This window comes from Cibotium barometz, chromosome 32 (genome assembly GCF_041138505.1).
Source record: "Cibotium barometz isolate CiBa-2024 chromosome 32, ASM4113850v1, whole genome shotgun sequence".
Taxonomy (NCBI): domain Eukaryota; kingdom Viridiplantae; phylum Streptophyta; class Polypodiopsida; order Cyatheales; family Cibotiaceae; genus Cibotium; species Cibotium barometz.
Genome location: NC_141077.1, coordinates 30,975,758 through 30,986,533, shown reverse-complemented (window position 1 = coordinate 30,986,533; position 10,776 = coordinate 30,975,758). Strand labels below are relative to the sequence as shown.

Below are 10,776 nucleotides of genomic sequence, written 5' to 3'. Positions count from 1 at the left end.
ATATACCTAGACTTTTTTTTTGAAAAATTACCAAAGGTGTCTTAGAGGCTTTTTTTGGGGACCAATAATATTTATTTATACAATACTATTCAAAATCAGGCATACATCACCCCCAAAGACTCAACTATCTACTCCTTTTTAACCTCATTCAAGATTTTACAAAGAAATTCCCATCTTTCATCCTCACACAAGAAACTAGATTGATCCCACAAGATCTGATACCCAGTAATAAGCAGGCCTCCATCATGGCCTCTATAGTGAAGCCCTGGGGGAGACTATTTTTCTAACATACCCCCATGCTTCACTAGGTCTAGTTCTCAATAAAGGCCACAAAAGGCTTTTAAAAATGCACAATGACTACATAGATGACCATTTGCTTAGTCGAGCCACTTTTTAATTTAAAAAAAAAGACCACTTTTCAATTCTTTGAATAGTCGTAGCCGCCCCAAAAAGAAAAGGAAAAAAAAAAAAGAGAGGCTAAATTCCGATGCTTCGAGAGCCTTCTATTGCGGGAAAGCTAAATTTTTGAAAATAAAACCAATCGTGCTTCCGGAGCCTTCTATTTTTTTAAAAAAACTTTTTTTTAAAAAAAAAATTGGGCCGTTTTGCTTCTTCTTGCCCTCTGCAACCTACAAAAAGCTGCATTTGGAGAAGTGATTGTTTGTTGAGCACTGGTCGCACGAGTACTGCAGTCTGCGTTCTCCCATTCATTTATACATACAAGCGTCTGCGACCAGCCCCTGCGGAGGCTGCCATCAAACCCTAAAACCGTCTCTTGTACCTGTTGGAGCTCGGCTCATCGTTCTTTCCAAGGTAACTCCCTCATACCTGTCGAATTTCCCGGTTGATTTTCCTGAAATCTCTGTCTCGATCAATAGTTGCTGCCATATGCATGTTGACACCATATCTAAATAGATATATATTCATACGCACATATATGTAGGCAGACAAAGAGAGGCATACGTATACATGCGTTCATGGTCATATATGTATACAATCGGTAGGTAGTTCATATTCATATATATTAATTTGTAAGTGTAAAATAATGAAGTGTGCATCGCATTAAGGTGTAAGGATTAGCTAAATTGAAGGCGGGGAAATATAAGCAACGCGATTATTAATTATTGCGTGATACTGTGTGTTAATAAATTATTGCGTAGCAAAGAAAACTTTTTTCCACATTTTATTATGAAAATTGACTGTAAGGTACACATTGAAAGAGCACGGCAAGTGCAAGAAGTTTTATTCATCGAAAAAAACTTCTATACAGAGTACACACATTATTTATTTACAACACAGAGCGGTAAACGACTGCACTAGAGAAAAGCCTCGCCGCTGAGGTCATGCTGTGGAGGAATGGATATGAAGTCTTTCCCTTCGCTCACAGCTCTGAGGAATTTCAATGGCCCTTTCCTCAGATGAGTTGATGTAGGGCTCATTGGGGTCAATGTCAGGTGGACTTTCTTCAAGAAAGGTAGGATTGGCCGGACCACCAGGTTCCTTGCTTGAGATGTGAGTAGGTGCTGCTCCAAATGCTCATCTCCATGGTCAGCTTGCTGATCTTTGTCTTGATGTTCATTCAAAAAGTACCTGGCTGCTTCCCCCTCTATGTAGTGATCGCAGAAGAAGACTTTCCTGATATCAGAGATCTCAGCCAAATCTGGAGTTTTGAGGCACTTCCAAACAGCTCTAGCTCTAGCAGAGTCCATGCCATTCCCGGTTTTAGGAATTATCCACTGTGCACTAGGCAAGGATTTTCCACTTCTCATCATCTTCAAGAGCGTGACGCGGAGAATTACAGGCCATTTATTGAGAATATAGTTCTCGATGTACACAAAAGCTCGTTCAAACACATTGACGGGTGTGAGGCATACACGGTTTTTGAGGTCTCCTTGTCCGAACTGCGCATACAGTGTCCTTCCTCTGGACATCTCATCCGCAGACACGTTATGAGCATGAAAATGAAAGTGAGGTTTGTGTAGGTCCTTCAGACAGTAACCCAACATTCCGTCAAAAGCATGGTCACCATGAAACTCGTTTCACATTTCAGTGTTGAAACGTTTCATGTGCACATTGAAACCATATCGTTTCATGTGGGGAAAAAGGTTGTGATTTTGTGTGCTTTTTAGCTTTTATAATTCTTTCTCTTTCCTTCTTTCATCCTATTTGTTCTTTTCTCTTCTCTTTTGTATGTCTTCTTTGTTTACTGATGATAAATATGCTAATATCATCTTATAACTTTTGGCCAATACCTTTACATTTTATGTATATGATTGTTTCGGTCCAACTTTCATTGTCCGCCTACTTGGTGTTGAAACGTTTTGTTCCAAAATAAATCGTTTCAGCATCGTTTCGTTTCGATAGTGAAACATTTCGCGGTGACCTTGCTCAAAAGTGTGCATTTTTATCTGGCGAAGTGCGCGGCACATGACAATTGCTCCTGTGGGCTTGTTGACATTCCACATGACGTGCTGCTTCACACACTTGCCAACAGCAATGATAGAAAAAGAGAGGATGCGGGTAACCATCTGGAAGTGCAGATGGTGAAGTGTTCCATCTCTTTCAAGGGAGAAAAGTGCTTGTGTGCACTGTTGTCGAGAGAACTCGACCACGTTCTCCTACAAGCAAGTGTTGACGTCGGTGTTGCCGATGCCAATGGTCACAGACACCTCGAGCATCTTCAGATTTCCATGAGTCGGGAACTTCGGACAGGGAGGAGGACCATCGGTCGGACGACTAGTACAGGAAACGGATAAGTCCTGTTTCTTCTTTCTCTTCATCGTGGTGCAAGACGTGTTGCTGCTGCTTGTCATCCACATGCACACAGAGTCAAAGATTGAATGTACAAATATACATGAGATACGAAACAACATGCGAAGAACACTTGAAGAACGTGCTCTGCGTTTGACACCCTTGAGATTCTGCAAACCAGCTGAGCCTTCAGGCGGTGTGAGGATGCGAGGAGGAATATTTTGCTTGTTCGCCTCACATAATTGTCAGAATGCGCAGCGGAGATGATGACCAAATCTGGGAACACGAGCAAACGCAATGCAGAAAGAAAACAGCACAAGAGAGGGAGAGAGATAGAGGCGTGTAACTCTGCTTTGACACCATGTCAGAATGCGCAGCGGAGATGATGACCAAATCTGGGAAACGCAATGCAGAAAGAAAACAACACAAGAGAGGGAGAGAGATAGAGGCGTGTAACTCTGCTCTATATACACAAAGAAGATCCCGAATATGATACAAGATGTGGCAAGGGCTGCGGGGCCATTTTATATGGCCCCCATCCAGTAGTCGGCCTGCTATAGGGAGCCAACAGGACTCCAGAAGTGCCCACGATTGTAATAACCAGTAGGCGTGCATAAAAAAGGTCCACGACCTGTCCAGACCAGTCAGCCAGCTCCACAATGTGAACACAAGCATATTGATGCAGTCGGCCAGCACCTGGGTCCTCCTGCCATCACAGGGCAGCCTCCCATGCCAAGAAAAAAAAGAAAAAAAAGGGAAAAAAATACAGGGAGTGAGGAAAAATGAGAACAACATCTACAAGGGCGGGCATACCCACAACAAAGGCCCTGGTGTCTACAGAAAGACTGGGGATGACTTCTAACACCCCCTCTCAGCTCTTGGCTGTGAAACTAACCACAGGGAGCTGGGGTGCTGCATGAGCAAATCCTGAGATAGCGATTTCGTGAAGAGGTCCATCATACTGTCCTCCGTCGAACAGAACTCTAACAAGACGTCATCAGCAACGATCTGTTCACGAACAAACTGCCTCTGGATGACCATGGGTTCCTCCAGTGGAAGCCCAATCTTGCAATGCAACCTCTGCAGCCTCACCACCTCACAAGCAGCCCGGTACTCTGCCTCTGTCTCGATGACAAGGCAAAAGATGACTGCCTCTTACTGCTCCATAAAATTGCTCCTGGGCCTAAAGTAGATCTCCTCGTGTCCGGATCTCCTTCCCAAACTGAGTCACTCCAACCATGGAGTCGGACTCCATCAATCAATCCTCCTCCTGTGTAAAAGAGTCCATGATCCTTCGCATGCCGCAGAAACCACAAGATACGCAATCCTGCCTCCCAAAGAGGCATTTGCAACCATGAGCTCAACTGCCTCATCAGGAAGCTCACGTCCAATCTGGTGTCCATCAACCAAATCAATGAACCATTCTGCTTCCGAGTCAAAGAGGCATCACATGCTCACAAGGATCAACACCTGTTACGGTGCAAAGCTAAGTCCTCGAAACCTGCTGAAGACCAGGTAAGGCCTTTTGAAACCTGTCAACCACCCCCTTTGAATCCGGAACCACAAAGCCTGGAGAATGCACCTCCTTTTGCAAGTAATCAACTGCCACCTGCCTGGCTTTCCGAGAGGTCCCCGTGGAAAGAGCATCCTCATCTACAAGAGTTTCTTTGTCTCAAATACTACGAGACATTAGAGCATAAGTTACCTATTCAGTTTCCTCTGACTGACGAACACAAGAACCACCAACATCAGTACTGGAAGTTCTTGCTAACTGCTGCCATCAATTGGCAAGCTATCCACCATTTGGTTCCGGAAAGCTTGCACCTGCAGCGTATTCACACTTAAGTGGCCATTACCAAATTGCCACTCATCACAAACCTGAGGACTTGGGAGAGAGAATGTTGAAAGCTTGTAAACTCCATTCTCCCCTCCGCCTTCCCAAACCACCTGGCCTGTTGCTTTGTCCCGGAGAGCGACAAAATTTTCATCAAACTCCGCCCGTATGCCAGTCTTGCAAACCTGATGCACTGACAATAGATGAAAACCAAGTGATGGAACATACAACACCTGGGAGGAATGCTTCCCCCCTCTTGCCATTGGGAACTATCTCCAACCTGCCCTCACTGTGAACTGGGATAGTGGATGTATCCCCAGTAAGAATGTGACCAGAATACCTGTAGAGATCTTGTAAATCTGAACGGGAAGAAGTCATGTGCCTGAAAGCACCACTGTCTAGAATCCACTCCCGAGTATCTGTTGTGGAGAATCCTCCAACCTCCTCCCTGCCTGAAGAAAATGAAACATCGGTGTCCATCACCTCCAGGTGCACAAAAGCCAGAGTCTTCATGATTGTTGCTGAGGAATCTTCACCCTTCTCGGTCTTCCGCTTGGGGGACATTGTCTCCAATAGTGGCCTTTCTCGCCACAATCATTACAGGTCTTCTTTGCCTTTAGTTTCTCGCGGTCAGCGCGATGGACTTCTTCTCAAAAGACTTCTCCGATGAAGCCTTCCCTTTGCCTATGTTTTGGCCTTTTGATTGTTGGCTAGTTAAGGTCTCCGAACCTCCACCCTGAGGAGGGTTCGTGAATCGTTCCTCCTGGTCCAAGACCACGGGCACAAGCTCCTCCCACGTGATGGTGCTGAGCCTGCCCCACTGGTAATCAAAGACGAGTAAAATGCTGAGTACTGAGATGGCAAATGCGATAGCAACGTTATGGCCATGTCCTTTGACGATATCTCCTTCCCAGCCTAAAGAACTTCCTGCTGAAGAGCTTGCAGTTTGTTAATATGCTCCCGCATCGTCAACGACTTTGCAGGGCTCATAACCCGCACCTGTACTTCCAAGGAAATACTTTTCATGGGCGATACCCTGTTGTAAAGAGAAGCCAAATGCTACCATATACCTCTGGCCAACGTCATATGCTTTACATGATTGATTACCTGCGGTGTGTAGTTGAGGAAGATAAACGAATGGACCCTGGCGTTGACACGATCTTGCATCTGTGCATGTGCCTCCCGGTCCTTTCGGATTGACGGTAACTCCCCTTCCTCTACTTCCGGCCGTGAAACCAGGCATGGAGGGCACATAAATGCCAGCAGGTGTGAAAATCGGGGGTAGTAGAGAGACGACAATACATGCAGGAGCAGAGTCCGCTTTTTTACGAACACGCTTGGACTGACCCATGATAGCAGAGCACTTGGACATAGCGCAAACGCCATGGAGATAGACCAGGCACATAAGCAGTAGATATAGCTTACCTAAAGGCACCAAAGATAGCAACGTCATACCATGCTGCAATGAGAAGACGAATCCCGAAGAGACGTGAAGGGTGTGCACGCTTGGTTGAAGCATCTGGCAAAATCTAGAGGAGCAAAAAGTGCATTGACAACAGGAATGCCGACGAGATGCGACGAGCATGCACGCCTGCTCCAGGCATCCAGAGAAGTCCGACCGCATGCATATACCTGTCATGCATATGAAGAGACACGAAGGGCATCTGGAAAAATCCAGAGGAGCAGGAATCCCGGCGACATGCGAACAACATGCACGCCTCCTCCGGGCATTAAGAGAAGTCTGACAGCATGCATATCAAATACATTCCTCTCATGCACTGCATGTGTTGACACGTGTTAAAAAAGCATGCACCAAACGTGTTAGCATCATGCTGCATGCTGTATTTGGGCTTCATCTGTTGGACCCGAAGGTACCTTCTCTTTAGCGTTTTTCCTCATAGGAGGTGTGGACACTGGTTGGCCTGAATTTTCAAGTTTGTAGCCCTTGTTTGGCTGCATTTTCTTCTCCAGTGGACACAGATTACTCGCAGAGGGGGTTTCTTGTTTGGATTGTGGCTTTGGAGGCAGTTTGGTACTTGAGGAGGATTCTGAATTTCTGATTTCAGTCAGCGTTTTATTGATTTTGGAGCATCTATACCTGTGTTTTGTTCCTGGCCTACACGGTTTCCCGGTTTCTACATGTTCCTTGCCTTCTGCTGGTAGTGGAGTGATATTTTTACTGGATAGCAGTGTTTTGGCTGCGTTTTGCTTCCCATAGGAGTTTTCTACACTCAGAGGGGGCCTTTCTCCAGCTACTTCACTTCAGGATTAGTTTCGGGAGTTGTGTTGATCTGTGGAGACTTTCTTCTTTGACAGGAGTTTACAGTTATTTGGAGGAGAGCAGTGATCTTTTCAGAGATCCTGAGCAGAGTTTATTTTGTCCGAGCTTGTGTTCTTTGTGGGTATTTGCAGAACAAGGAGGGTGTTTTGTCCTTTGCGGTGTGATCCTTTCACATGGATCCTTTATTTGTTGCTGATTCTTGGGATCTGGTTCTACTTCTGGAACAGTCTTCTGCTATCTATGGTGCTTTTGAGGACTTCGTTTATATTCCTGCTTCCCTTCCTCATTGTGAGGAGTCTATCTCTGCATCTCTTTGTGATGCTTCTGAGGATGCCCCTCCCCTTGCGAGTTCTGCTGGCCTGTTGTTTTGGAGGATGGTTTTTTGGACCCAATGGAATGCTTTGGATCTGTGGTTGCTAACCGTGCTTGGGGCACAGTGATACTTCCAGAGTTTTTTGGATTTGGATCAGAATCAGGTTCGGACTTATATCAGTCCGACGATATTTTTTTTCAGAGGGGGATGTGGAGTCCTTTCATCTTGCGATGCCCACCTCAGTGGTGTGTACTTATGTACAGCATTGGGCAACTCATGTTATGGAGTTTGAGCAGATGGATCCCATCTTTTCTACAGAGTCTTTACATCTTGCGATGCCGACCTTTTCAGAGGATGCTTTTGTACAGCATTTAGTTACTCTTGGTACAGAGTTGGAGCAGATTGACTCTTTCTTTTGAGGGTTCCAGTGAGGAGTAGTTTGCTTCTCCCAGGATTGATTATATACATGATCTGATCTTGGTTGGTTATGAGGTTTTTCATACCTTCTCCAGGTTGGATACACGACATTTGACTTCAGGGAGTGTTCTTACACTTGGGTTTGGCTCCATTATTTGGAGCAACACGTCGCAGCCTATATGGTTGTTTTCTTTCAGAGGAGCGGTGTACCTAGCAGCTTGTTCTATTGCTTTTGTAGCTGAGTTGCTTAGGAGATTGCTTGTGGAGCTTTCTTGGTACCTGTTTCTGCAGTCTTTCATCTTTGATCGAGGACGTCGTCTCTAGCTTCTTCGAGTTTGCTCAACATCCGGTGCTGAGAGGGGGTGTTAGACATCATCCCCTACTTGCTGGCTTCCTATTTGGTGTCCTATTTTAGCCTCTAGGACTGACCATGTTAGTCAAAGGGGCTGGTCACCCCTCACTCATATTTTACCTATATTTATTCCCCATTTATTGTCCTAGGTATTTTTCCCAGTCGTGGAGGTCTTTTGCTCGAGTCGGCTGCTTACATGTAGTAGTATATATAGCCGGCATGCCTCCCTCACATATTCATTGCTTGCCTAGCTTGTCTAGTTGCAGTCCCTCACTTACGAGGTTCTCTCCTCTTGCTCGGGACATGTATTTCTTTTGGTGATGATATTGAGAGTAGGTTCTCACCTGTGTTTCCTCTCTCTCTCTCTCTCTCTCTCTCTCTCTCTCTCTCCTGTGTTTCCACTTTCCCTTCTTTCGTTGCACATTCTATCACAAAGGACATCTCATCGCACAAGCCTTTCTTTATGCATAACACTCGTTGTAAGCGAGATGGAGATTGTGAGCTTGATAGGTTGTTGAGGCAGAGATATATATGCTAGGAGGAGTTAGGGTACAAAACAAAGCAAAAATACAAGTCAGCACTGAGCTCTCTAAGTAAATACAAGCTGTAACTGTTGATTGGATGAAAAAGAATTAACAGAAGATTTTTGGCTTTGACAGATGTCTAGGTGTCCGTAGCCTTAGGATAGGGCGGCTGGGGGAGATCTCCTCCAGCCTTGTGTGTGGTGGGTATTTGGGCTTAGGCTATGTAGAAGTGTGTCAAACGTTCCTAAGGTCATCTGGCCTATTAAGCCTTGTGTGTGGTGGGGTATTTGGGCTTAGGGTATATAGAAGTGTGTCAAACGTTCCTAAGGTCATCTGGCCTTAATAGGCCGCCCTTTGGTGTTCAATTGTCTTTCAGGGCATCCTCCTCACAAACATAAGTTGTCCAGATACTTACATGATATTGGTATAATGCAGGTTTTTGTCCTTGCGTTCTAAGTGTTGATTTTTACCATGGCAGAGGTGAGCTATTGGGCTTCAACTATTGATTCATATACAATTTTCTCATATCCTCTCAATTATTATAGCGATGGCTTAACATGTTGCAGGAAGGGTTCAAAGTTGTGTTAAACGTCTATGATCTTAGCCAAGGGCTTGCACGCCAATTGTCTACAAGTTTTTTGGGGAAGGCTATCGAAGGAATTTGGTGAGACTATTTTACTCAACTATCTAGCGTTTTCTACTTGCCCAGTATAATATGTACATCTATCTGCACACATACGCAAACCGAACTAGCTAACTTTATGTCTCTTTGTGTATGTCTTTTGTATTTGCTATGCGGATGTGCGTTAACTGAATGCTTGATCCAGTTACTATCTAGGTGCTCAGATTCTTTTTGAGCTGATGATAATAACATGAATCTGGTTCTATTGGAATTATGTAGGCACACTGGAATAGTGGTCTATGGAAATGAGTATTACTTTGGAGGAGGTATACAAAGGTGTCCTGAAGGCCAAACACCTTATGGAAGACCTTTGAAAGAAGTGGAGCTGGGTATCACAGAAATCCCTAAAGAAATGTTTGAAGATTATCTACAGGAAATCAGTCCGAGATATACTGTGCAAACTTACACTCTCTTAAAACACAACTGTAACAACTTCAGTGACGAAGTCTCACAATTTCTGTTGGGAGTTAGCATCCCAGAATGGATACTGAAGTTGCCGGAGGAAGTCATCAACAGCCCCATGGGTGCGCTAATTAGTAAGTGTCTTCATTTTGGGCATGATTTTTCTGGGATACCAAGTCTGAACTCCAAGAGGAAGCATGATCCTCTTGGGATACTTAGTGTGAACTTGCAGAGGAAGCACAACATGCATGTTGTTTCTTTTGGGTTTACTTACTTACTATTAACTGTGTGAACAACAGTGCCCATGATACAGCAGTTTGAGACAATACTCAGGTATGGTGGAGTGCCGCAAGTACCACACACAGGTGGAGGCCAGGCTTCTAACTTTAATCAACTGCCAATGCCTTCTTTTCCTGCCATTATTAATGCAGATGGTGTTAGTCCAAAGTTGTCATCAAAGGCATCCGCCAGAAACATGGGTGGCCCTGTCCAATCGGCACCCAGTGCCCTGCATGCTGCTGCATCAACCAGTTCAGAAAGAGAGACTGTAAAGGCTCCTGAGAAAAGTGGTGTCAGTGCAAGCAGTGGGGTAACTGTTGATAAACTAGGGGAGGCCAGGGCACGCGTACAAGAAGAAATTACTCTTGAATTCTCGGCTCTCATGGCTGATGGTCATTTACGAGCAAGTGAAGCTGCAGCACTCGCTACTCGCAGAGTCATGGAACGACATGGCAAAGGGGTGGGGCTGGCTCCCCAGAGTTAAGTCTCAATATATTTTTTGGAAAAGCCCAATTCAGGGGGTGAATTCTATTGCTCATTTTTACCACATGTTAATTGACATGTGCAGAGAGAGTTCAATTTTTTGGGTGCAATGGAAGTGAAGTTTCCTGTACCTAGTCAATGTTTAAGGATGTAAGCCTTTTTGGACATCACATTTGACATTCGTAACTTGAATACTTGCGATTTGCTTTGTTTAATGCAGTATAGTTGTGTAGAGTTCGCACTGTTTGCTTCTGGTTTTGTTTCAGTGAAATGCAAGACCTGCAACGAGAACTCGTAGTTGATGTGGCTTATTTGCATAGGATATTGGAATGTACAGTCACAGTTTAATAGGTTCTCAGCGCTGGAAGTTTTAGTAATATTAATACTGAGCAACCAGGCAATATGATTGTCTTTTATTATGTCAAATAATGACCTGTAATGTTGGTTAATCACAGTAA

At 44.7% G+C, this 10,776-nt stretch overlaps 1 protein-coding gene across 1 annotated transcript; it reads left to right on the top strand.

The window, feature by feature from the left end:
• The first annotated feature begins 577 nt into the window (after positions 1-577).
• LOC147620082 (uncharacterized) lies at positions 578-10,540 on the top strand. The gene is made up of 5 exons (XM_086772252.1): positions 578-813; positions 8,908-8,952; positions 9,039-9,136; positions 9,374-9,690; positions 9,856-10,540. Exons 2-5 carry the CDS (start codon positions 8,944-8,946, stop codon positions 10,317-10,319), a joined length of 888 nt encoding a protein of 295 aa, XP_086628378.1. The 5' UTR covers positions 578-813; positions 8,908-8,943; the 3' UTR covers positions 10,320-10,540.
• The last annotated feature ends 236 nt before the right edge of the window (positions 10,541-10,776 follow it).